Source organism: Sminthopsis crassicaudata, chromosome 4 (genome assembly GCF_048593235.1).
Source record: "Sminthopsis crassicaudata isolate SCR6 chromosome 4, ASM4859323v1, whole genome shotgun sequence".
In the NCBI taxonomy this organism is placed as follows: Eukaryota; Metazoa; Chordata; class Mammalia; order Dasyuromorphia; family Dasyuridae; genus Sminthopsis; species Sminthopsis crassicaudata.
The window spans coordinates 469905805-469930109 of NC_133620.1; the positions used below are offsets into that span (position 1 = coordinate 469905805).

The 24305-nt window shown below is 53.4% G+C and overlaps 2 protein-coding genes across 4 annotated transcripts in view; one reads left to right on the forward strand and one right to left on the reverse strand.

Annotated features, from left to right (window-relative positions):
- Window positions 1-420: 420 nt before the first annotated feature.
- On the forward strand, window positions 421-17549 carry SNORC (secondary ossification center associated regulator of chondrocyte maturation). The gene is made up of 3 exons (XM_074264276.1): window positions 421-1035; window positions 14861-15043; window positions 16970-17549. Exons 1-3 carry the CDS (start codon window positions 963-965, stop codon window positions 17077-17079), a joined length of 366 nt encoding a protein of 121 aa, XP_074120377.1. The 5' UTR covers window positions 421-962; the 3' UTR covers window positions 17080-17549.
- Window positions 17550-22759: 5210 nt separating this feature from the next.
- Window positions 22760-24305, reverse strand: part of NGEF (neuronal guanine nucleotide exchange factor) — a 62343-nt gene continuing 60797 nt past the window's right edge. For 2 of the 3 annotated variants that reach the window (XM_074264279.1, XM_074264278.1), the window contains exon 13: window positions 22760-23306. In XM_074264279.1, coding sequence (XP_074120380.1) covers window positions 23116-23306 — 191 coding nt within the window. In that variant the 3' untranslated portion in view covers window positions 22760-23115. The remainder of the gene's footprint in view (window positions 23307-24305) is intronic. The other variant, XM_074264277.1, reaches the window with a different exon arrangement.

Sequence of the window (24305 nt, forward strand, 5' to 3'; positions counted from 1 at the left end):
CTCTAGCCATGTGGACATGTGTCCCAGACAGGAGTGCCCAGAAGCTGATCCGGCACTGGATCCGGCTGTGGGAGGTGGCGGTTCTCCGGCAGAGTTCCTGCAGAATGTGGTTTAGGAAAGTCAGTGGGGTGCTGTGGGGGCAGAGAATGGGGGTGAGCTACCACCTGGACCACTGCAGTCAAGTCCTTCCCCTTTCCTGGGCCTGCCTCTATAACAAAGGAAGGAGCTGGGATACAATGTCTCCAGGGCCCCTTCCATCTTCATACCCAAGATCCAAGCAGAGTCGTGCTGGGTCTATTTTATAGAGTAGTATTTTTTTCTAGAGACTGATCGGAATTCCCTTTTTTTTTTTTTTTTTTTTTTTTTTTTTTTTTTTTTTTTTTTTTTAATAGAAGGGAACAGGGGTTAAGGTCTGAAGTCACGCAGTTAAGAATCAGAACCAGGAATTTTAGCCAGGTCCGGTGCTTGGTCCCAGCCTCCCTGCCTCCTCTGGCCACTTTTCAGATGGGACTAGGGAGATGGGGAAAGTCTGAGGTTCTTATCTATTCGGTTGGATTAGCAAGAGCTCTTCCCAGAGGCAAAGGAGTAGGCATAGTCTCCCCTGGGATTCCAGGACTTCCCTGAACTGATCACTTTGTGAGAATTTTTCCATCAAATTTACTCAACTGGCATGGAGCTCAAGGACTGTGTGTGTGTGTGTGTGTGTGTGTGAGTTTTTCCTCCCCCCTTTTAATATCCCAAGGGTGGAGCTGCTCCCTGGCTCCAAGAAAGCTGGTTTTCTTGGTCAGTCAGTCAGGGTGTCTGCACTGTGTGTGTGTGCGCATGTGTGTTCTCTGAGCTGGGCAGTTGTGAGCCAATTGGACAGAGTTTGCATTGAAACAAACTCTTCCAGCTTCCTTACGCTTTCTTCCCCCTGCCCCGAAGTCTAAGCCAGACCGGTCCCGTGCAGAAGAGGGAGAAGGATGGCTCAGTCCAGGATGGCTTGCCTGCTCCTCTTTGTGCTGTCAGGAACCTTTGTCCCTGCTGTTCTCACAGGTAAGAAGGACTTTTCTAATTTCCAACTTTTCACCAACCTCTAAGGGGACGACTGAACCTCCCGGAGCTTCTGTGGTCCTCGAATCGAAAACTGACTGGGAAATGTTGGAGGTCGAGAAAAAAGGCCGGGGCTCGGCTGTTGGAACATCCACAAGGATGTTACAGAGTAGAAATGGACTGGTGTATCTCAGCTGAGGGAGGCTCTTGGGGAAACAGTGGAGCAACAACTTCTTTGGGGGGGGTGCAGTGTGCCCCGACTTCAAGTGCTGAAGGTGTCTCCTAATGGGTTTGTGACTATGCCCTCCGGCATCGCATCGTATTTAGTGGCGTTGTCCTAGCCCAAGAGAAGACATACATAAAGCACTTTGCACGTGTTAAAGTGCGACATAAATGCTGGCTGCCATTACTCTTATTTCAGGGAAGGAGTAGCAGCTGCCTTGCAGAGGTGAATGACCCCTGCGTGACGACTGTAGGAAGCCTGTCAGAAGCGGAGCTCTGGCCTTGTTCTGTTGCTCTCCGCTGGCTGAAGGGGAAGAGGGGCTGGCAGGGGGAGCAGCGGTAGCGTGGGACGGGGTGACGAGTTATAGACACCTGGTTCTCATCTAGGCAGGAGCAGATCACAGATTGCCTGAAAGCAGGCAAAGTTTGTGCTGAAGTTTCTGTCGGTCCGAGTTCCTGGTGGGACCCTGTGTCACTAGACCCTTGAGTAGATGGTCAGGAAACTTGGCGGGATGTGCGCCTCAGCCTCTGGACAGACCAGGAGGGCAGAAAAATGGTCTGAAGTTAGTGGTTAGTATCCTACAGCTTCGCAGACAGGCTCTGATTGTTTCTGTCTGATTTTGCCCATGAGTGCCGTTTCCTCCTCCTTCCCTCCAGCACCGGTCAGTTTGAGGTCACTGACTCCCAGGCCCCTCGGGGGGTCCGTTTGGACCCACCGTACGAAGCCCCATGGCGTGTCAGTTTGCCCGTGGTGGTCTCAGGACAGCAGAGTGACATTCTTAGCATTCACCAGAAAAGTCTGTCTGTGGAGAAACCCTAAATTAACAGAAAGGTCTTGAACCTCGTTTTTTAAGACCCCAAGGCCCGTGGGATGCCCAGAGCCCAGGTTTCCATGTAAGTATCTGTCATTTAAGTCAGTGTCATTTAAGTGCACATGTGCTTCCTCTGGTAGAGCCTTGAACATGTCCCAGTTATTCACACAGTGCCTATCTGTGTCCGGGGTCACGCCGTCTCAGCCATCAACAGTCAGGATCAAGGTGGGCAAGGGGACCACCAGCCGAGCCCCCGAATACCTGCCGCTGGAAATCTGTGTGGCCGTTACCGGGTCATTTTCCTCAGCTGGTTTGCTCTTTTGTAAATGGGCATAAGAAAACATCTCCCTCCCAGAGCTTTGTGAGGCTCAAAAGGGACGGTAACTTCTGTAAAGCACTTTGCTAATTTCTAAAAATTAATTCTATTCATCTCTTTGGTTTTTATATCTCCTTTCCTCACGTGTTCCGTCTCTCTTCCCCCTGTCCGAGAGCAAGTTCTTACAATCCAGAATGAAAAAATGGGGAGAAACCAACCCCACCGAGTGGCAAACTTCGGCAACATGGCCCGGCTCCATCGCCACGCTCCTTTCCTCTGCAAACTGGCTTTGGTGGGTGGGGGGAGCCACCGGCCTGTATCTCCTCCTGCGTCCATGCTTGCAAGTGACAGAGCATTAAGTAAACCCCCTCCCTGACCCTTCCCCAGGCCATCTGCAATTTACCGGGGTTTCTTGTTGTCGTTATTTAGCTTTGCTTTGTTTTGCCTTTTTGTGTGTGTAGAGGGGTATTTCTGGTCCTGTGATTTCTTTGGTTTGGGCAGTTTCTGGCAGGGAAGCTATTGGTGCAGATTGGCAACACTTGTCATTATTAACAGCTGGCACTTATAGGACATGAAGGCGGGCAGAGGGGTTTCTGTAACTCACCGGCTCCGACGACAACCCTGTGAGGCTCACGCAGCGAGCCAAGTGCCTAAAGCAGGACCTGAATTCAGATCTTCCTAACGTCCAACTCCTAGCCACTTGTATGGCCAGCCTCGCTGATAGGAGTGTGAAGGGGCTGGCCCTTGGGCCAGGGTACGGGGCTGGTCGTGTGGTTTCATTAGCACTCGAGCCTTCCAGGGGAGGAGAACTCCCAGGGTGTGAGCCTTTGGTGCTTTCAGTAGGACCCCTGGTCTTGGGGACATTCTTGGGGCTTATTCAGGGGTGGGGGTGGGGTATTTGGCCCCCAGGTCTGCTTCTGGGACCAGCTGTCACCCCAGAGAGATGATCCTCTCCCCCTCGCTGGCCTCCAAACATAAATAGTGCTTGATAATATAGGCAAAAGTAAGGGGGCTTCTTTTCTCTGGCTGACTTCCCTTTTACAAAGCCCTCTGGATCTTATGGCAAATGCTTTGGGTTATTTTTCCAGAGGACCATCGATCCCCATGTGGCGGGTGGTTGGCCAGGGCCGAGGGTGCCCATGTGCCCGAGGGAGTCCCAGGCAGCCGGGCCCCTTCCCCACATCTGGCTCGGTGTTCTTCCTCCTCTTCCCCCTCCTTGGCACTGCTCATGCTCCACTTGTCCCTCCAGGTCCTTGGTGGGACCGCCATTCGGCCAGCCGGGCGCGGCCTTGCCCAGAGGAGGAGCCCGGCAATGCGGAGGTCATGGCTCTGCCTGGGAGCCCAAGTGTGGGCAGAGCCAGTGTTGGAGGTGGTTTTGAGTCCCCTGAGGCTTCTCCGGACCCCTCCCCTCCCCCCGGGGTATCCAGGCTTGGGGGTAACTGGGCCTTCTCTGCAGGTGGGCTCCGGGGACCGAGCCTCCTAGGTGGACGACTGGAAATTCCTATTTTCCTCCTCAGACTTGTCTTCCCTTCCTCTCCCGACATAGCTGGACGCTCACAAAGGTGCTGGGACATTGTTTGCCCTGGTTTCCTGCCCTTTCCTTCAGCCCCTTCCTCTAGGGTGGGTACCATGGCCATGGAGCTGGGTTTGGAATTAGAGAATGAGGATTCAAATCCCGGCCTCTGAGAGAGGGGCCAGCCAATCTGCTTTGGGGTTTTTTTGGGGGGTCTCATTTTCTTCTCCTGTAAAATGGCTTAGGAGTGCTCATCTTGAGCTCTGAGAGCTGATTTTATAGTTGGATGATTACTTTAACTTTATTATAGTTGCTTTCCTTCACAATGTGGTCCAGCTCGGGGGCTTAGGAATGGTTGGAGGAGCCCGATGCAGCATTTACTGAGTCCAGGCCTGAGCTCAGCCCTGGAGGAGCAAAGGCAAAGTCCAGGCAGCTCTGCCCCCCGGTGCCCACCGAGGAAGGGCCAGCTCAGGGAGGAGGAGGCCTGGAAGCCTGGGCCGGGCCACGTTAGGCTCTCTCCTGCCTGAGCTGGACACGGACAAGGGGCGGGAGGAGAGCACAGGGCAGGTGAGGACAGGGGCCGTGGTGCCCCGGCTGCGGCGGGTCTGGGCTCCATTGGCCCAAGAAGGAAAGGAGCAGGCCAGTGGGGAGCCGGTGGCTGCCTCTGGCCGGGAGGGCGGGCACCCCATGCACACCCAGCCCCTTTCTTTGGGTAAACAAGTTTGTTTAACGTTCGGCCTGACCGCGGTGCTCCCTGCCCCTTCGTGCTCGGCCCTCACAGAGGGGCCTTTGTGCTGGCCATGAAGGGCGCTTTCATCCCTGCCCTGGCCGCTCGCCCACCTGGGGCCAGACAGCCTGCTCCTCCACTGCCTAGTTCACTTGGTCCCTGCTCCCCAGAACTAACGGGCACGAGGGAGAGGGGGTCGGGACTATAGCACCATTTTAGGGAACGAACTGGGGGGTCCTTCCTGCTCCCCCTGGTGGCGGCCCTAGTTGGGCCCCGAGCAGCCTGAGCAAGGATCTCCGACAAAGCTCAGGCGAGGGGTCCCCCAGCTCCTGCTCCTGGGGAGCCCAAGCTTGGCCCATGGCAGCTCTGACCGGCGGGAACTGAACAAGCCCCTCTCCTCTCCCAGAGGCTTTAAGTGCCTGCAGACGGCTCCCGCCCCCCAGAAGGTTCCAGCGAGCTGTCCCATTTCTCCTGGACCCTCATGGAGCTGAAGCCTCCCCCACCACGCATCTGTGGTCTTCCCAGAATGGGCTTCCGCAACTCCGCGCCGGCCGTGGAGAAGGAAGGTGACCCGCCTGGGGGCCAGGTTGACATGCCAGACCCACCCATGTTTGTGGTCCACTCAGATCCCCAGATCTTTTTTCAGAAGAACTAGCCGTGTCTCCCATCTCATCCTTATGTAGGAGTCGATCTTTTAAGTATCTCCCCATCAGGCTTATTCCCCCTTGCACTTTGTCAGGGCTCCACCAATGGCATTCCCGTCTCTTCATCTCTCTGACTTCTTAGTTTGACTTCTGCTCCCCGATGGGTTTGGGAGAAGTAATGAGCTGGCATGAAGGGCGCAGGATAATCGGGATAGCGATTTGTCTCTGGTCGGTCGGGAGCCAAGTCTGACCCCTGAGCGCACTCCCCGTCCTCCCTCTTCTCCGGTGCTCGGGGACTGACTTGATCATCCTTTGCCTGTTTTCCTAAACAAGATGCAGAGACGTAAAACAGGGGTCTAAAGGCAGCGGCCACTGCCCGCCCTCGAGGTCCGTGTCCCGAGGACAGCCGGCCTTCACAAACGTGGAAGAGGCTCTCCTGTCTCTGCCCCCCCCCCCAGTCCCTTCAGCCACTGCTCTGGGAACGAGTCGCAGCACCCCGAGCCGGCATTCACCCCTCCCGCCCCTGCTCTCCCCAGCCTCCAGTCATCACTTCCTTACTAAACGTCGCTGTCGTTTCCCCGACGAATCTGGCCGACGGCCCAAAGGCCGTGAGCCCGACTGGGAAAGGGAACCGGAGCCAGCGGCCTTCTCTGCCTCCCTGTGACGGGCATCAGGCGCCGACTCTGGCCTCCCCCGCAGCTTCACGCAGAGCGCCCGGACCTCCCTTCGAGCTCCCTGCCCCCCCAAGGAAGCGTCCGTCCATCTCCGGGCACGTGCTCAGGGCACCATCGCAGCCCGTGGGGAGGACAAGCCCAGTGGTCATCCAGGGATGACCTTCCGGCTCTAACATTCTCCGAGTTGGGGGCAAAGTGGCCCAGGAGGCAGGAAGAAGTGGGTGGGGATCCTGGGCCAGCGACTCCCTGGTGGAATGAAGAGCGCCCCGAGGTCTCTGCCTGCTCTTGAACTGTTTCTTGGGGTGCAGGCCCTGACCTCAGGGAGCTTGAGACATTCTGAAGGGAGGGATGCAGAGGATAGGCCAGAGCTGGACTGTCCAGTCAGGTCAGGTGGGGTCTCTGACTCCCCGTCCAATACTCTGGCCCCAAGACCTGAAACTGAGGCTGACCCCCTTTTTACAGAAGGGGAAACTGAGGCAGGGGGGTGAAGTCTTTGACTCCCAAGTCACCACTGAGCTGCCCGGAACAAGAGAGGAATCATGGGGTCATTAGTGTGGTACAAAGGTGACAGAAGGGAAGAGGTAGCGTCCTCTGGAGTCAAACCCAACCCCTGCCCCTTCACCTTGGGGTGGCTTTGGTCCAGTCACCTGTCCTCCGTGGGCCCGGGTGTCCTCGGCTATAGAATGAGGGCCCTGGGCTCCAGACCTTCCCAGCTCCCCTTTCACATCTAAGATCCAAGCCTCAGTTTACTCTCTTGTAAAATGCTCCCTCTGGGATCCTACGTGATGGTTACCCGAGGGGTGGAGTACCCCAAAAGGCCTAGTTGTATGCCCAGGTGAATCAGTTTCCGAATGAGGGCCCTGAGAAGCAAACTCCCTGCGCCCCATTGGAGAAGCAGCCGCCGTCCCGTGCCCCGGCTTGGGGAGAGGGCCCGGCTTGTGCAGGGGGCCGCTGGCCACAGCCGTGTCCTCAGGCTGGCCGGCCTCCCGCTGTGCGGGCTGCTGCTGGGAGGAGAAGACGAGGCAGCCGTGAATCTGTCCCTTTGTCTGGGGCTCTCCCAGGTACGCCGGGGACGGGCTGTTTGTTTATCTTCAGGGCCTGGAGGTCTGTTAGCCCCCAAAGCCAGGAGCTGCGGCCAGGCAGGCCTGCGGAGGACACTCGGGCCTTGTCTTTCGAGAGGATCAAATGCTTTTCTCCAGGAGATAAAATTAAACCATTGGACACCACCTGAAACCCATCTCCGGGGGGGGGGGGGAGCAGACGCCAGAGCCCCCCCTCTTCCCTAAAGTGGGTTCAGAGTGGGAGCCGCTCCCTCCCGGCCCTCACGCTGCCCGCCAGTGTACACACAGGCAGAGTCACACCTTCCCACAGGGCGAGCCTGGATAAATCAGATCCTTATTCATCCTCCGACCTTATTTCAGCCCAGAGGGTTTTTCCTTTTTTAGGTTTATGGTAGTGACCCCCCCACGTCCCCAGAACCCCCCTGTACCTCTTGATCTTGCATTTGCCTGAAGATGGGGCACATCAGTGACCCCGGGATCATCACAGTCGGAGGGTAGAGGTGGGAGGATGCAAAGTCAGGGGGGGCAGCGGAGCCGGTCAGCTCCACGGCTGCCTCTGCCCTTGTCCCTCCTCCCGCTTCCCTTATCTCAAAGAGGGGAAAATGCTTGGAGCCTGTTAATTACCCTCCCAAATCTGACATGTCCTGCAGTCCTGCACACGCAACCCCCGAAAACTCATTCAAGAAAGAACATCGGTAACTATTGATTTATGACCTCATTATTGTGAACCAGCTAGACCGGTTCATAATTGTGGCTCAAGGTTAAAACCGTTAATAAAGACTTGGGGAATCAGACGTTATAAATGCAAGGGAGGTAGCGAGGGGTGCACAGCCAGTGATTCCAACTTCTCTTTTTACAGATGGGGAAACCGAGACCCTGAGGTTAGGTGACCCTGGCAGGAGGCCCGACCTCAGCTGCCTCCCGCTAGGCGCCTTCCGTCTTAGGCGTAGGTGATTATTTGTCTCGTCCTCCCCATTTGAATGTCGCGTGTTGGGGGCAGTGCTGTTTTCGCCTCTGTCTTCGAGCGTGTAGCACATAGTAGGTCCCTGATAAACGCTTGCTGCCGGAGCGCCCCTGCCCCATTCTGGGGGGAGCCTCGGGGCGAGCCGGACAGCCAGGACTGGGAGGTTGGGAAGCCGGAGCTGTTCTCCAGCTGAGATGTCCCGTCCTCCTCCAGTGGCCCTTTCCAGCCCACAGTGTTTGCGAGGGGCCAGCCCAGGGACTGCTGTCCCCATGTGGCCCCTCCAGGCCAAGTGGTTGTGGGAGGGGGTAAATATTGGTCCAGGGTGGGGACAGCTGTCTGGCGCGCCTTCCCCTCGCTCCAGTTGTTGATTGACCGAATGTTTGTGTTTGGGCCTTATTTTTAGTCTGTTTTGCTGTCCACCCACCTACCCACCCAGGATCACGAGGGCTCTTTCACTTCCAGCCTCCCCTCACGCCTCCCCATTGAGAGTGCCCCATTAGGTGGGCTGAGATCTGCATCTGTCCCCACCTAGAGATGTCCAGTGTGACCAACATAGCGGCAAGGGGAAACTGAGGCTCGGAAAAGAGCTCAGACTTATCCAAGTCAGGGGCAAAGAGGAGGCAGGAGGCCCGGGTTCTCATCCTGCCTTTGCTCATGTACTGAGGCTTTGGGCTATCTGCTTCCCTCTGAACCTCAGTTTTCTGTAAAAGGGGGTTGGTGGAGGTCTCTGGGGTCCAGCTCCGAGTCTCAGGGTCCTGAGAAGCTTGGCTCCCCCATTGCCTCCGCATCCAGTTCTTGCCCAGTTCTTTGAACAGAAGGATTATCACCAGGGGGAGAGAGCTCGGGACAGTTAGCGCAGCCCTTTCCCCCCAGCACTTCCCCTTTCACCAGAGACATCCCACCTCTGAGTTGGGGGTAGGGGCCTGTCTGCTTATAAGGCCTCGCTCCCAGGGCACGGGGAGGCTCAGACCCCTTCTTCCCGTGGGCATCCCCCTCACCAGGGCCCCGGGCCCAGCCAGGCAGCCAGGTGCTGGGCCTGGGCGCGGGGGCCTGAATGCCGAAGGCTTTTCCATCCTTGGGTGACATTCCCGGTGGTTTCAGTGGGGACCTGTGGAATGTCTCCCCTTTTCGCCGGGGCCTCTCACTTGTCCCAGCCTCACAACAGAGGCATTGATAGACCCCGACAGGCGGCTCCTCCCTGGGCAAACAGCCCCACCCGGCCAGGCTCTGCTCAGAGCCTCCCCGGGAAGAGTCCGGTACCTGGGAAAGGCCTCTGATCTTAGCATCGACCCTGAGCCGGAGGGAGCCTCGGCGGCCTCCGTGTCTCTGTTCAATAGAGAATCTTTCTCTGACTCCCTCTTCCCTAGCTCAGGCCCAGCTCCGGGAGGCTCGGCCCAAGCAGCCTTTCCTCATCCCCTCCCTGCCGGTCATCAGCGCACAGAAGGAGCTTAAACGCTCGCTGGCCAGCCAGGGGGCCAGTGCTGCTGGATCAAAGAGCACGGGGCAGGGGCAAGGGACAAGACAAGAGCGAAGGTACTTTTGTACCTGTAAAGACCTTTTGTTGACTGATGTGAAGTCTCAGGCACAGAAGGGCGTAAGCTCCCTAAGGGTAGGGCTCGGCTCTTGTATTACTTGTGTCTAGGCCAGCATGGAGCAGCGTGGCTGAGACAGAGTGTCTCACTAGACCTAGAAAGTCATCGTAATGAGTGTTGATGTCAGCAGGGAAGGGAGTCTGTCTCAGAGGGTCCCAGGGAAGCAGGGAAGGAAATCTCTCTTGGAGGTCTCAGGGAAGCAGGGAAGGAAGTCTGTCTCAGAGGGTCCCAGGGAAGCAGGGAAGGAAGTCTCTCTTGGAGGTCTCAGGGAAGTTGTCCTTAACTCTTCCGCTGTTTTTATCGATTAGTCTAATAGAACAGCCTTGGGAAAACCATGTAACACCTTTCTGTATATTATATTTAATTAGGACAAACGTAACCTCAATTTCCTACATATAGGATAAGAAAAAGAGTTTGTCTGAAAAAGAGGCAGAGATTTCCAAGTACTGTATTCTTGGTAGCGGGGCAGCTGGGTGGTACCATAGTGCACCGAGTGCCAAGCCTGCAATCAGGGAGACTTCCATGACGATTTAACCTCAGATACCGGCTAGCTGTGTGGCTTGGTCACTCAGTCCCATTTGCCTCAGTTACTTCATCTGTCGAATGGACTGGAGTTGGAAATGGCAAAGCACTCCAGTATCCATGCCAAGGAAGTCCAGATAGGGTCACAAAGAGTCAAAGGCAACAGCAGCGTGCTCCGTAGGAGTCCGAAGCATGAGATTTTGGCAATCGAAGTTAATAAGATATTAGGGTCTGGAGACTCTTCACTGTATTTGTGCCGTGGACTCCTTGGCTAGCGGCCTGGTAGATCCCATAGGCCCCATAGGCTCCTTCTTAGATATGTCTAAAAGCACAGAATAAAAAAGGGTTTCAAAGGAAGCCAATTCTATTGCAATATAGATACAGATATATATTTTTTCCATCCAGGGTGCTGGATGTGTTCCTTGAAATCCATCCAAGGATCCGGTGGGCCCATGAACCCTAAGCGAGAGGATGGGAGCTAGGCTAGAAATCTCAAGTCGTGTCCAAGGGTTATATAGAATAAATTGAGGGTGTTTAGCTGCAGAAAGAAGGCTTTGGGGGGCACAGGAGATCAGTATTCTAGTATTGGAAGGGTCGCCCTGTGGAAAAGATTAGCCTTGTTCGCTTTGGTCTCAGAGGAGAAGCCGGGCTAACCATGGAATGGCAGAGGCAGATTGGGGTTAACTTTAACGAGAACCTTCCCAGCAATCAGAGAAATCCAGAAAAGCAGAATGGGCGGCTCGAGGTCTCCAGGGAAAGGCTGGACGGCCACAGGAGTAAGACCAGGGTGTTGGAGGCCTGATTTCTCATTCTACAAATGACATTGTAGAGAATTCAAGGGGTTAGCCTTGGACTGCCAGGGGCCTGCCTAAATCTGACAGGAGGGTTTGAGAATCTGATTGGACAGTGACCCACGTCAGCCTCTTGTCCATTATCCACACGGATCTGTCCTGTTCAGAGTCCGAATGTGTCGCCTTTGCTGGGGGCAGGACTCCCGGGGATAGGCGGAGGTGCTGGAGATTGCACATCTGTTGCCCTGGGAACAAGTGTGGAGATAGACAGGAATCCTTTAAAGGTGGAGGCACTGTCTCATATGTAAGGGTTTCCATGGCACGCAATGGAGCTGGGCATGATGGGAACGGTGCCCTGTGCAGGATTGCTGAGATAGTAAAACTTTCCAAGTTTCCTAGAGAGAAAATCCCTGTCTCAGGTACTAGATTTTAAAAAGTAATGTTGTTATTGATTGAGAGGAAGGAAGAATATGATTCAGCATCAGTTCTCAGATCTAGATTCCCAGTTCTTTGCTGCAATGAAAGGAAACATCGATTTTTTTTTTTACATCATCATCATCGTTTTCTCCAGCGTCCCTCCCTTTCAACCTCCCAGAGCGCAAGCCCATGTAAAACATTAGATGCTCAGAAAGATGGGCAGCCGCCTTAGGGATGGGAGGGAGTGCTCAAGCTCGAGCTAGATACGGGAGCAAATTGGGCCCCTCCGAGGTGGTAACAGACAGTCCACCAGAGAGGGCCCTGGCTTCTGAGCAGATCGCTTCCCAGGATGGACCATCTTCCCGGGGAAGCTCTTGTCCTGGGCTGCTGGGCTCCCTGTCCTCCAGAGGAGAAAAGCAAAAGCGATTGCTAAAAAGCTCCAGCAGTGACTGCCCTGGTGTGCTGCACCTTTCTACTTGAGTCAAACAAGAGGCACTTCTTAAGCACCTACTGTATGCCAGGCACCCTTCCATGCATTAGGGACACAGACAGTAAACTACTTGATCCACTCTTCCCTCCAGAATCAAATAGGAAATCTTTCCTGTCTTTCTGATTTATTTGCCTCCAAAGGCATAATATCCCAGTGATGCGGCTTCGTCTCAGCGTTCCCCCCACCCTGCTTCTTCCCATAACCTCTGCAGTGGCCCTGCCTGGGCTGCCCTTGCTCCTCCCCTCTGTCTCCTGGCTCCCGGCTTCCTGCAGGGCCAGCTCAAACCCCGTCTTCTGCCAGAAGCTTTTCTAGGATGCTCCTCAGCACACACCTGCGTGCACTCGCACGCAAGTGCTGCCTTCCCTCTGAGATCACACTAAGATTTACCCAGAAACCATCCTCACAGAGGGGAAACCAGGCTCAACAACCCCAGAAGCTCCTCATGATGTAAAGGGGCTGCGATCTGTTTTAGTGAATGAGTGACTCACACTGAGGGAATCGGTAAAGAATCATAAACATCACAAGGGGAAAATGAATGTGCTCTAGATCCTTTACAGCACAGTTTCTATTTGCAAAAAAGAAAAAGCCAAAAACAAACCTAATTGTACAACTGGACTAGAAAAACTGCCACATGCTGGAGTCACGGCGACGGCTGCTGATGCTCCGGTGCTTTATCAGCACCGTCTCATGGGAGCCCCTCCTCCAGCCCGGCGACTTGGGTAGTGCGGAGTTTCACTCCCATTTTCAGATCCAGAGTCTGAGTTAGAAGCAATCATCTTGGAGAAAGTTAATTCAAACCAGCATCTGAAAGAGGAGCCCCCATGGTATTCCAGAGAAGCTGAAGGGTTGGAAGTAGAATTTAAAGTCGAGAGGGCTTTTCCTGCTGAAACCGGAAAAATAAGAGGAGCGCAGACATATGAAATGATGCAGGGGCTGAAAGCAGGACGAGAAGACGAGGATTTATCACAATTTGCAGGGACTATGGGTGTGGGGCAGGGAGAGAGGCAAAGGAATGGAGTGTGGAAACAGGAACTTTGCAAACTATTCCAACCCTGTCCAGCAAGCAGCATCATGACCAGGAAAAGCTGAGCTCCATCCCCTCCTCCGACATGTCCCGGAGGACCACTAGTCCTTCACTGGTGATGGCCCCAGCCCTTCTTCACTGGTGGAGGAGTTTCCTCATTAGAGAGCTCCTGCTCTGGTGAAATCCCAAAGCTAAACATCGTCTTTGCCCACATATACCAGGTGCTATATTAGGGCATGGAGACAAAGACAAACATAAAAATGCCCCTTTCTTCTTCGAGTTTATATTCTGGAGGGAAGGGATAGGAGCAGCACGGACACTAGTCAGTCTGTAAATGAAAATGAATTGAAGCAAAGCGAACACTGTTAACTAAGGGTAGTTACTAGACTGAGGCGCTGTGAGGCAATGGGAGAACTCTAATTGGCTTAGGAGGTGGAGTGTTTAAAGTGTTTCAAAGTCTGGCTCAGCCACTTGCCACCTGTGTGACCTTGGACGAGTCTCGGTTTCATCATCTGTAAATCTGCCTTAAAGGTCAGCTGAGAGGATAGCACTTTGTGGATTTTAAAAGCCATAAAAATGAAAGTTATCATCATCATCATCATCATCTCATTCTTACCTTACAGTTGCAGTGCTACAATTGGTTTTATTTTTAAGTCCTCTATTTTTATTTTTTTCTAGTAAATTTATTTTTAATTCATATTGCTTTATGAATCATGTTGGAAGAGAAAAATCAGAGCAAAAGGGAAAAACCATGGGAGAGATTAAAAAACAGAAGAAAAAAAAAAGCACAGAAAAAAGAAGTGAACTCAGCATGTGTTGATTTACATTCGGTCTCCTTAGTTCCTTTTCTGGATGCAGATGGCGTTTTCAGTCCAAAGTGATGCAGTTCTTTATTTATATGCATTAGATTGTACTGGGGGGGGGGGCACGAAATAACCGCTATTTGTAGATGAATAAACGCAGTGGCATGGAAAGCCATCTAATGTGGGGTCATTGGAAGCATCCTTGGGAAGGATCCGGTAGTAGACAGGATGGTGGGGATGATATATTCCTCATCCTGCTCCCATGTAATTTCAATTTCTTCCCCAAGCATTCCATCTTTGGATAGTTTTTTCACTGCATCTACTTGGAGTTTGTGAGTGTTCGGTATGGCGAAACCTATAAAAATGCTGTTCTTCAGTTTTTCTGGATCAGTGGAATGTCCAGGCCATTGTGGGCATCAGCTTTATCTATGAAATGGATCATTTGTCGAATTCTCAAGTCTCTCCTTCCCCAATTTGGTTTCTTTAGTTTCACTCATCAGTAGCTGAAGAGAAAGAAAAGTCTGTGAGTGGGGCATCTAGGGGTGCAGTGGATAGAGCACCAGCTCCGAAGTCAGAAGGACCTGAGTTCAAATGTGATCTCAGACACTTAACACTTCCCTTCCTGGTTGTGTGACCCTGGGCAAGTCACTTAACTCCAATTGCCTCAGCAAAAAAAAAAAACAAAAAAAAACAACCTCTGGGAGGATGTTTTGATGTTCTAGGGTTTGCCTTTGGCTTTCTTCAAGTCTTAGCTATAGTCCTACTTACTGCATGATTCCTGTCCCAATTCTCCTTCATCTTTGAGATTATTTGTTTCCCTCTCTGCATCTTATTTGTATGTAGTAGTTTGTATGTGGTCTCCACCATTAAAACACTGGCTCCTTGAGGAACTGCTTTTTTGCTTTTACTTTTGACCATGCCTGGCACACAGTAGGTGCTTAATAAATCCTTGTTGGCTTGATTTGTACTTGTATGAGGGTTTACCACTGCAAGTTTCTGATGGATAAGAGGCATTCTGGTCTATAATTCTGGCCACATGTTTGGATCTGTCTAGGGTTTCAGTAGGTGCCAATTTGTTAGTAGTCTACAGTGGTCGATAGTGGTCCCTTGCCAGGCCTGTGTGGATAAGCCATTCGTGCCTTCTTAAGGATGGATTTTCTCCTGTGTCTCGCTGGGTGTTGGGCTGGCGGTGGTGTTCTCGATGCGGATCTTGTTGCCGCTTGTCTCCTGGCATCTTTCTCTGTTTTGTTTTCCAGCAGAGTATCCCCAAGGCCCTGTTCCTACACTGTGGAATGACCCGGGGGAGCTGCCATCGGGAGTGGGCCCCTTCGAAAGCACCACCCACTCCCATGCCTCCGATGCCACAGACCTCCCCGTCTACACCTCCGAGTATGAGCCGGAGGACACCACCCATCTGCACCGGCTGGATAATGAGACTGGTACGGGCTTGATTCTCTCAGGGATCCTTGGGGGGGGGGGGGGAGTGAAGAGAGGCTCGTCTCTCCCTGAGATAATCAACCTCTGTCTCCCCTTACCCCCAACACACACCTTAAGCGATGAGCTCCTTTCCCTACCATTCTGACAGAGGAACAAATCCAATACACTGTGTGGGAGGAAGGGGCCTCTCCGTCCTCACTACCTCAGTCTACTCATCTGTAAAATGGAGATTTAGAGGCCACTAGGAAGAGGAAGGAGGAGTGCTATGACCCCTGGGGCCAGAATATTCATCCTCCAGCCTCAGCAGAATATAGGGGCATGAGAGAAGGCTGACTGGTTGAGCAGAAAAGGATCTGGGTTCAAATTTTGACTCAGCCACTTACCACCTATGCAACCTTGAGCTATCAAAGGGGAAAGTAAAGGGAATAAATATATACAATACCCACTCTGTGCCAGGCACTATGCTAAGAGTTTTATAGATATTATCTTCTTTGATTCTCACAACAACTCTCTGATGTAGATGTAGCCCCATTTTATAGTTGAGTAAATTGAGGCAAATAAATTAAGTGACTTGCTGCACAGCTAGTTAGTGTCTGGGGCTGAATTTGAACTCAAGTCTTCTTGATTTCAGCACTCCCTTTACTGTCACCCAGCTGCCCATGAGCCTTGTGTGTGCATGTGTATTTGCATGTATGTATACACATCTGTGTGTATTTGCATATATATAAATGCACTTGTGTGGGCACACATGTGTCCGTGAATTCTAGTTGTGAAACACAGAAGGGCCTGGGTAACTCACAGCCCTTGCTATATCTTTGGAAACATAAAAGGACTCCAGACTCAGGAACTGACTCCCTGATTCTCCCCTTTCCCAATCTGATTTCTTCTTATTACGTAAACGGGTGCCAGTCAGTAGCCAGAAGGAAAGAAATGTTGGTGGGAGGAAGATTGGGGCTGTCCTCATGAACCCATTTACTCCTTAGACCCCAATTTTAGCACCAGAGGAGACTTCAGGTCACGGCAAGCTGCAGAGCCAACATTCAACCCCAGAGATCATTTAGTCTAATCTGCAGATAAGAAAACGGAGACCGAAGTGGGAAAGTATCTTGTGCAAGGTTCATAGGTGGACAAAGGTGCAGACTCACTTCTTTGATTCAAATTCAGACTTTCCTGGTACACCCCAGTGCCTCTGCCGCCATTCCGCAAACAGTGATTAAGGGGCATCCAAAGCCACTTAGGGAGATAAGCCCCAATGTTGTCTTCCTGGAGCTTCTGATCTGGCAGCCAAGTACAGTGAGAAAGCCCTTAGCTCTCGAGTCAGAGAACCCCGAGCACCTTTGACGCTGGCTGTCGTTCTCTGGTTCCCACACCTGTAAAACGCGGGAGCTGGATTACGGAAGCTCTGAGCCCCTTCAGCCCCACCTTTCCGACCCCATGCTCCTATGCACCAGGTAGGTCAGTTTGTTGCACAACTGCGGGAGAGAGATGGCTTTTGTTGAGCCCTATCCGGCTGCTGGGAGTTGCCTGGCCAAAGAGATGGACTTTTCAGTCTTGGGCATTAGAAATATCCGGTACCTAGGGAAAGGTATCTAAGGAAAGACAGTATCTAGAACGACTTGTGCACTCCATAAATGATTACCAAATGGATGAATTAATGATGGAAACACCAAACACGATGGTTTTATGCCTCAGTTGGTGTTTCCCCCATTCATTTTGCTCCGGGGTAACCCCTTGGGGAAGATGTTATGGACGCTAATCTTGATTTGGGAAGGGATGGGCAAGGTTGACCTCTGAGTTCCCATCCAGCCCTGCCGTTCTGTGGTTCACGGTGCTGGCACCCTCCTAAGCCCAGGCCTTTGGGCCACATTCAGGATTCCGTGGTTAGGCGTGGATCCTCCACCTCTCACATTTCCCTCTGCCTTCCCTAGGGTCCTTGGGCCCCGGAGCCATTGCTGCCATCGTGATCGCCGCCCTGCTGGGCACCTCCGTGGTCCTGGCATTGATCGTCATCACTCTGCGAAAATTCTCCACATCCTGAATGAAATAAAAAGGGTCTTGTTTTTCCTAACATCTGGATTTGGCTACGCTCACTTGGCCCAGCCCTATCTTCTGTGTACAACTGTCTCCTCTTCCTCCTCCTCTGCTGCTCCTGGAACCTGAGATAGGGAAAGACCCAAAGGTCCTTTACCAAGATTCTTAGTTGCCTCCTGCTGATCCCAATAGTCAGAGGGTGAGAGAGTGGCACCGTGGAGCATTCTGGGGTCCTCAAGCTTGCCCTGGGTGAAGGGTAAACTTAGAATGGTCAGCCCTTTGGTGGTAGGCTTGTTTCTTACATGCGGCTCTTCTTGGCTTTGGTCTAGAACAAGAATTCTTACCTAGAGACTTCAGGGGGACTCATGACCTTGGATGGGGAAAAATTAAAATTAAGCATTTTATTCCCAGAAGGGGTCCATGGCCTTCACTAGATATATTGCCCAAGGGGTCCTGGACACAAAAAAGGTCAAGAAGCTTTGGGTGGAAGGATGGATTGTCATGGGGGTGGGAGGGGACGCAAAAGCCTTAAAATGACTAATTTCAGCTGCCAAAAAGTCACCTGTTCTGCCTTTACTTGTCCTGCTTCCTTTTTCACTCAGCTGAGAGATCATAACTTCCAGATTTTCCCCCAAAAGTCCCTTTAAAAAGGGAGCAGGAAGGGAAGATAGAAAATATAATTCTTAATAATTCTGAGCCTGTCTCCTGTTAGCCTCAAACTGTGTGTTCATTGATGTGATAACCCATAATCATTGGGCTGGCCTGTCAAAAAGGAAGTCATATTTGGCTGGCCACACCCTCTTGTGAGACTGTAGTCTGGGAAGTAGACAGAGGGAACCCCATGGTCTAAAGCCAGGGTTAGTTTTTCCCCTTTCTGGTATTGCAGACTCCTCTTTCAACGGACTGCCTCATCAGTGCGGGGTTTCCAAACGCATGGGGTGACAAAGGAGCCCCATTCTGTGGAGATTCAGTGATAACAATACTTTATAAAAATGGCAGAGTCCCAGGTAAGAATCCCTGATCATCTTCCACCCCAGTACAGGCAGAGCTCCTGCTAGTAAACTTGACTGCCAGAGCACGTTTTCCAGAATAGATGCTCATCCAAAGTGAATCCCACAGCTTCTTGTTTTAACCTGTCATTCTCAGTTCTTGCCGGTAGGTCCTAAGCTCAGTTGCCCGGACATTCTTTCAGCCTAAGTGTCATCTGTGCCCTCTAAATTTTAGCACCTTGGGGAGAAGCCCTGCTCACTGCACTCTGCCTTCAGCTGGACCCATATTTCCCAAGCAAAACTGCCAAGGAAAAGATCCTGGCCCAAAGTGAAAGGGGCTGCCTTGGAGGAGGCAGTGGAGGTGAGTAATGATTTGGGTTAGGCTAGGTGGCCCTGGTAAATCGGAGAGTCCATGATGCTAGGGGGGACCTGCCATCAGAAAGAATCCTTAGAGAGTATCTTGCCCCCTTGTTCACTTTGGAAAAGGAGCAGTGCCCCCAAAGGGAATGTCCAGCTCCCTTACTCTTAGCCTCCGCAATATCCCTCTGGCTCCCAATAGGAAGAATGCAACTCCCAGCACGCTTCAGTCTCTGGCTAGACTCAAATCCCATTCCCTCCTCATCCGTTTTCTCCTGAATCTGGATAAGAGGAGGCTCCTTCAGAGGGGAGCAGAAAACCTAAGAGACACATGTCTGGGGGACTCACCTGCATTTCCACCCAGGTGTAATGACAACTAAAAGGGGACTTTTGCTTTTGTTTTTCAAAACTTGATTCTGTTTTTTTCATATACCTCAGGTGGCCTGATTTTTAAAAGACCTGGGAACACTTCCATTGAGTTCAAATAATAGCATGGCCAATGAGTTTGGAGCTGGAGGAGCTGGGTTCAAATCCTGTCTCTGTCATATGCAAACCTGTGTGATCTTGGACAAGTAACTTCAAGTCCCTCGATCTCGGTTTCTTCAATTGTAAAATGAGGCAGTTGGACAAAGTGACCTTTACAATCCCTCTCAACTGATTCTGATTCTCTGGAACAGCAGGTCCAGCCCCTAAGCACCTGCTCCATTTTACAGATGAGGAAACTGAGGGCCCAGAGAAGGGAAGCCACTTGCCCATGATCACCCAGGGAGTAAACAGCACAGCCAAGATTTCCACCCAGACCTTGGGTCTTTTCCAACACACACATAGTTTCATGTGAAGAGAGGAATTAGAATCTGACCCTTCTCCCACCTCCTGTTCCCTTTCCCCGGCTGCCACGTTTCCCCCTCTCCCCTTAGAGCCCCAGTCTTATAGAATGGCCCCATCTCCCATGACATGGGGGGCGGGTGTGGGGAGATCAGGGCTTCCTAGGTTAGACAGCTGGGTTTGCACAACGGCCTCTGAAGAGACCGGAGTCTCGGCTATCCAAAGGAATGACTATCTAATTGTGGCATTCCAGGAGCCCCAGAGATTTGTGGCTGGGGCGTCCTAGAAGTCTTATTTCAGCTGATTGTAAGGCGGGTCACAGGTGAGAATCCTGACACAAAAGCATCCCAGCCTAAGTTAAGAAAAGGGAAACAAGGGAAAGCCAAACCTTCAGTTTCATCAGCAAACTCCCTCTCCACCATGACCAGAAAAAAAGGAAAGGGAAAAGTGTTCATTGAGAATAAGGACCGCCCGTCCACCACAGACCCTTCCAAGTGACATGGAGCCCTATCTGGCCTTTGGTTTGAGCTGGCTTTCACTGGGAAGCTTCTTTTTTTGCTACTGAAGTCCAGTTCCAAAGGGTTGACCCAGAGTGGGCTGGTCCCCCTGGAGCTACAGAGGGAGAGGGTGGGAAACCCCAGACATGGGAGGGGGGCGTTCAACAAAGGGACCAAAATGTCCCCAGTCCTGATTCCTGCCCAAACTGGAGATGCTTCTTTGGAGCTAGCAACCCCCGCCCAGGTCCCCTTCAGATACAGCCCGCTGTCCTCAACAAGCTGGCTCTGAGCTCCCTTCCCCACCGTCTTTCACCCATGGCTTTTCATACATTCTCTCTCCCAGTCCTGATGAACCAGGAACTGCTCCCCAGATTTGCCAGGCCCTTCCCTCCCCTTTCTGGATGATGTCCCAGTCCTGGGGCCTCCTCCTTCCAAAAGCCTTCCCTGATCCCCCCAGGGGAAAGCCTTGAGGTCTTCCTAACGTTTCCCTAAGGTGTTCTGTCATTCTCCAGCCTTTCACCATGTTAAAGCTGACCAGCCCCTTCCTTCTGCTAGAATGGAAGCTCGTTGTGGGCAGGGACTGAGTGCGGGCTGTCTTTTTACCCCACACCCAGTAGAGCAGCCATGGCACGTAGTAGGACTTTAATCAATGTCTTTCAAATTGTAATCAAATTAACAAAGTGGGATAGGACTTTATAAAACCCGTATTAAAACAGCAGCAAGAATGTCCATTCCCTGAGATTTGTCCTTCAAGGCTGTTTTTTATTTCTTGAAGAAGCCCCTAATGAGCTTGTGCCACAAATGGCGGCAAGTTCTGCCTAGGACAGTGGGAGGGAGGCAAGCTGTCCTGCTTCACCCCTGCCTCCCCAGCCCCTTTTCTTACGTGTACCCACATGTACCCCCCCCCCCGCTGGGACAACTCCAGCCTGCTTTATGGACCTACTTCTAAGTCAAAAACCAACAATCCGCCCCCAATATAGTAACATTTTCTTGTCACCATGATGCTTAGGCAAAAAGTGTAACCCTTGGCCTGGCGTTCAAGGCCAGCCCTGCACAATCTAGCCATTCTCCATCTTCCTGGCCTGATTTCCCTGGCTCTGGCCTAACTGGATCAAAGCATGCACGTGTCCGTGGCAGCTGACAGAGGGCTAGGACCCCGTGGGGGACAACGGGGACTCAGTGAGCCGGTGTCCCCCAAGAGCCCAGCACCGTCCCAGGACTGTGAGACAGACGGGCGTGGGTATGCACAGAAAGTGCTCTGTCATTATCAGCCGAGTTACTATGTCAGAAGGGAGATCCAAGAGGGCTGACAGGCTAGAATCAGATGCTGAACCCAGTATTAGGACTTTTAATATGGATTCATAGCCATTCCTACCCTTGAGGTTAAAAAAAAAAAAAAATGGCTGAGATGGGGCTAGAGAAGTTTGTCTGACAAAGATCTGGGGGGCAGGGGAGCAGTGGACCACAGTCTGTCTGCATCCAGAAGGTGCCAATGGAGCGCATTAGAATGTAAGCTCTTTATGGGCAGGGATTGGTTTGGGTTCTTGTTTCAGTCTTTAGTGCTTAGCATGAGCCAAATAGAAAGTGCTTAATAAATGCTGATTCTCTGGTTGATTTGTGGGTTTTGGCTTGAGCAGGGGACGCGTCTCAGCGTTTGAAGGGAGCACTGATGGGGAAGGACAAGCTTTGTCCAGACTGGGCTGGAGTCCCCCTGAGCCCAATATCAGAGGGAGAAGCTGGAGCGCCCCTCCCCCCAGCCCAATATCAGAGGGGGAGAAGCCTTTCCTGATGGACCAGGAGCAGGCCGGGAAGTGCTCTGGGTGCCCTGGGCTGGTGGAAGTCCCCTCCCTTCCTCTCTCCCTCCCTAGGAAATCTTTCCGTAGAGGCAGAGAACCCCTTTGGAGGGCGCAGCCAACAGGGAGACCCTTCCCTCTACAAGGTCCTCCCCTTTCTCCCCGGAGATCTGTCCTCATGAGGTTCCTTTATTGGAAAGCCCCCCCTCACCCAGGTCGGGCGCCATGGTCTCCCAACCATCCCCCATCATCCTGCGTACTGCCCGGTCCCCCCATCAGCCCTCGGGACCCCAGTTTCCCATTTTGCCAACTTCACACGCGTTTCACCATATGTAATATATTTTATGAAACAAAAAGGCATTTAAAATATACATGGGGGCAAAGAGGCAGGAACCGGCAGAGGGGCGGGGCCCGGCTTGTGGCGGGTGGATGTGCAGCAGCCCAGGCCGGGGCTGTCCCCCTCCCCCAAGGTCAGAACATGCGAGGGTGGTCATGCGATCCTGCGTCCCGGCCCCTTGGCACGGGGAGAGGGGAGGGGCGCCCTGACTCCGGTTCCGGGGCTCCACTCCGAGGCATGTCCCAGGTGCACGGAAGCGCGGGAGCTGCCGAGGAGCGGCCGGGACCCTCCTCCTCCGTCCCGGAGAAGCCCTCGCCTGACTGCTCTGAGAGGCCCGCGGTCCGGGGAGCGGGCGCGGCCACAATAGCGGGGGGCCGGGGCACGTGGAGCCCCCTCTGCGAAAGGGGCAATGGCATGCTGGGAGGGGGGGTGAGGAAGCAGCCTTCTGCCCAGAGAATGGCCCAGAATATCCCAAACTTCCTCCCCAAGGAGACTGTGGGAGCACCGGGGCCTGCTCCGGGAGCCCCGAGGGGCCCACGGGCTACCCCCGCTCCTCACCGGGACACGCCCCTCGGGGCCCACGGGCTCCCTCTGCTCCTCATCGGGACACGCCCCTCGGGGCCCACGGGCTCCCTCTGCTCCTCATCGGGACACGCCCCCCGGGGCCCACGGGCTCCCTCTGCTCCTCACCGGGACACGCCCCTCGGGGCTCCCCCTGTGGTGCCCAGCTGGCGACGGCAGAAACCCTCCGAGCCCAGAACCGGCCGCCTCTGGGGAGCCCCTGGGCCGCGGTGTGGGGGTGGGGGTGCTTGGGGTATCCGGGTGCCCTCATGCCCATGCAGTGGAAAGTTTCTCACACTTATTAAAGGGTGGGGGCGGGGAGGAAGGCAGTGACGGGGCGGGCGGAAAGCCCGCGGGCCTAGCTCTTTAGAAGGCAGGAGCTCGGAAGGAGGGAACTCTCCGCTCTTCCCCTCCCCCACTGCTCTGCCACCGGAGGGACCAGGAGGCTCTAACGAGGGGGGAGGGGAGGGCAGAGGCGGCTTCCGGACGCAGCTCACAGCAGCGTCCCTTTGGTTGGGGTGGGCACGGTCCACACTGGAAAGCTCAGGCCCTCCCGCTCCCGGCTCTTCCACCTCTCCTCGTCCCGCCCGGGGTCTGCCACCTCCCCTCCCTCCAGGCCCCTCGGTCCTGCTCACTGGCCCCGGCGTCCCCGGGTCAGGGGTCGGGGCACGAGTGGCGGAGAGGTCATTGCCGGTTGCGGCTGCCCAGCTTCCGCCGGTCTTTGTTTTGGCTGCGTTGGGTGTCGTCCATCTTGTGCACCCGGAAACACTCCTTGAGGTTCTGGGATCGGATCTTGGGGTTCATGATCTCCTCCACCATGGAGCTGGGGAACCAGCCTCTTTCCTGGTCATGAAGGCGCTCCCCAAAAATCCAACCTGGCGGTGGGAAGGAGATGTCAAGGAGAAAGGAAAAAAAGCAACGAGCGTTTAACGAAAACCTGGGGATCTGCGGGTGGAAGCCCATGTGTGGCGGCTCCGGACTCGGACTCGGAGAACGAGGAATCGGGAGCGCGGCGCCTGCCGCCAGCTCCCAATGCTTCCTGTCTCTGAAACGGGGATCCCGCCCGGTGTGAGCGGCCCGGAGCCGCCAAAGGGGCCCAGCTGTGGGAGGCCCGGGATAAGGACTGCGCGTGGGGCGTTGGGAAAGCCCGTTAGCCCCGGGCCTCGCTTCCACGTCTGGGGGGAGATTTGACCAGAGAAATGCCTCCACTTGGCCGGGCCCTCGGGCTTTCTGGCCCTAATTCCCGGATTTACAAATTTGGATTCGATTCTCCCCGGGGTCCCATAGTTACGAGTCTCGACATCCCTAATTAACAATTAAAAATAAAAGCAAAAAAGTTAAGGAAGAGCAGAGAAAACCCAGCCCCTCGTGGGGCCCTGCCGCTAGCCACACTGGGAACACATCTGGGGGCAAAGATTTTCTGCTGTTCCTCAAGATGGCCAGAAGAGGGAGCAGGTGGCCCAGAAATACCACCCAGAGGGGGCTCGGCTTCCCTTCTAGGAGGGGACCTCATCAGACCGGCCTGCCAAAAGATCCAGGCTGGGAGCCTCTCCGCCTGCCAGGGCGGCGCGTGGCACTGGGGGACCCTCTCTTTCACTCCCCCCATACTGAACCTTTACAACTTCCCTGGGGAGCCGTCATCCAGACCACTCTCTCCCCAAAACAACAACTCGGAGGGATCTTAGAGACCAGCTTAATCTGTCATTTTAGAAGAGGAGACTGAGGTTCAGAGAGGAAAGCGCTTCCTCATTCTCTTAGCGTGAAACAAGTCAAAACAGGAGGGAAGAAGGAGGAGAAAGGGAAGATGGGGAACAAGAAAGAGGAAAACAGGTGAGAGAGGGCAGGATTAAACTAAGTGGTCTTACCTGTTGAAA

Coding starts and splice junctions, on each gene's coding strand:
- SNORC (XM_074264276.1), top strand. CDS start 963: ATGGCTCAGTCCAGGATGGCTTGCCTGCTCCTCTTTGTGCTGTCAGGA. Junction 1,036..14,860: donor TGTCCCTGCTGTTCTCACAG/GTAAGAAGGACT, acceptor TTTGTTTTCCAG/CAGAGTATCCCCAAGGCCCT. Junction 15,044..16,969: donor CCGGCTGGATAATGAGACTG/GTACGGGCTTGA, acceptor TGCCTTCCCTAG/GGTCCTTGGGCCCCGGAGCC.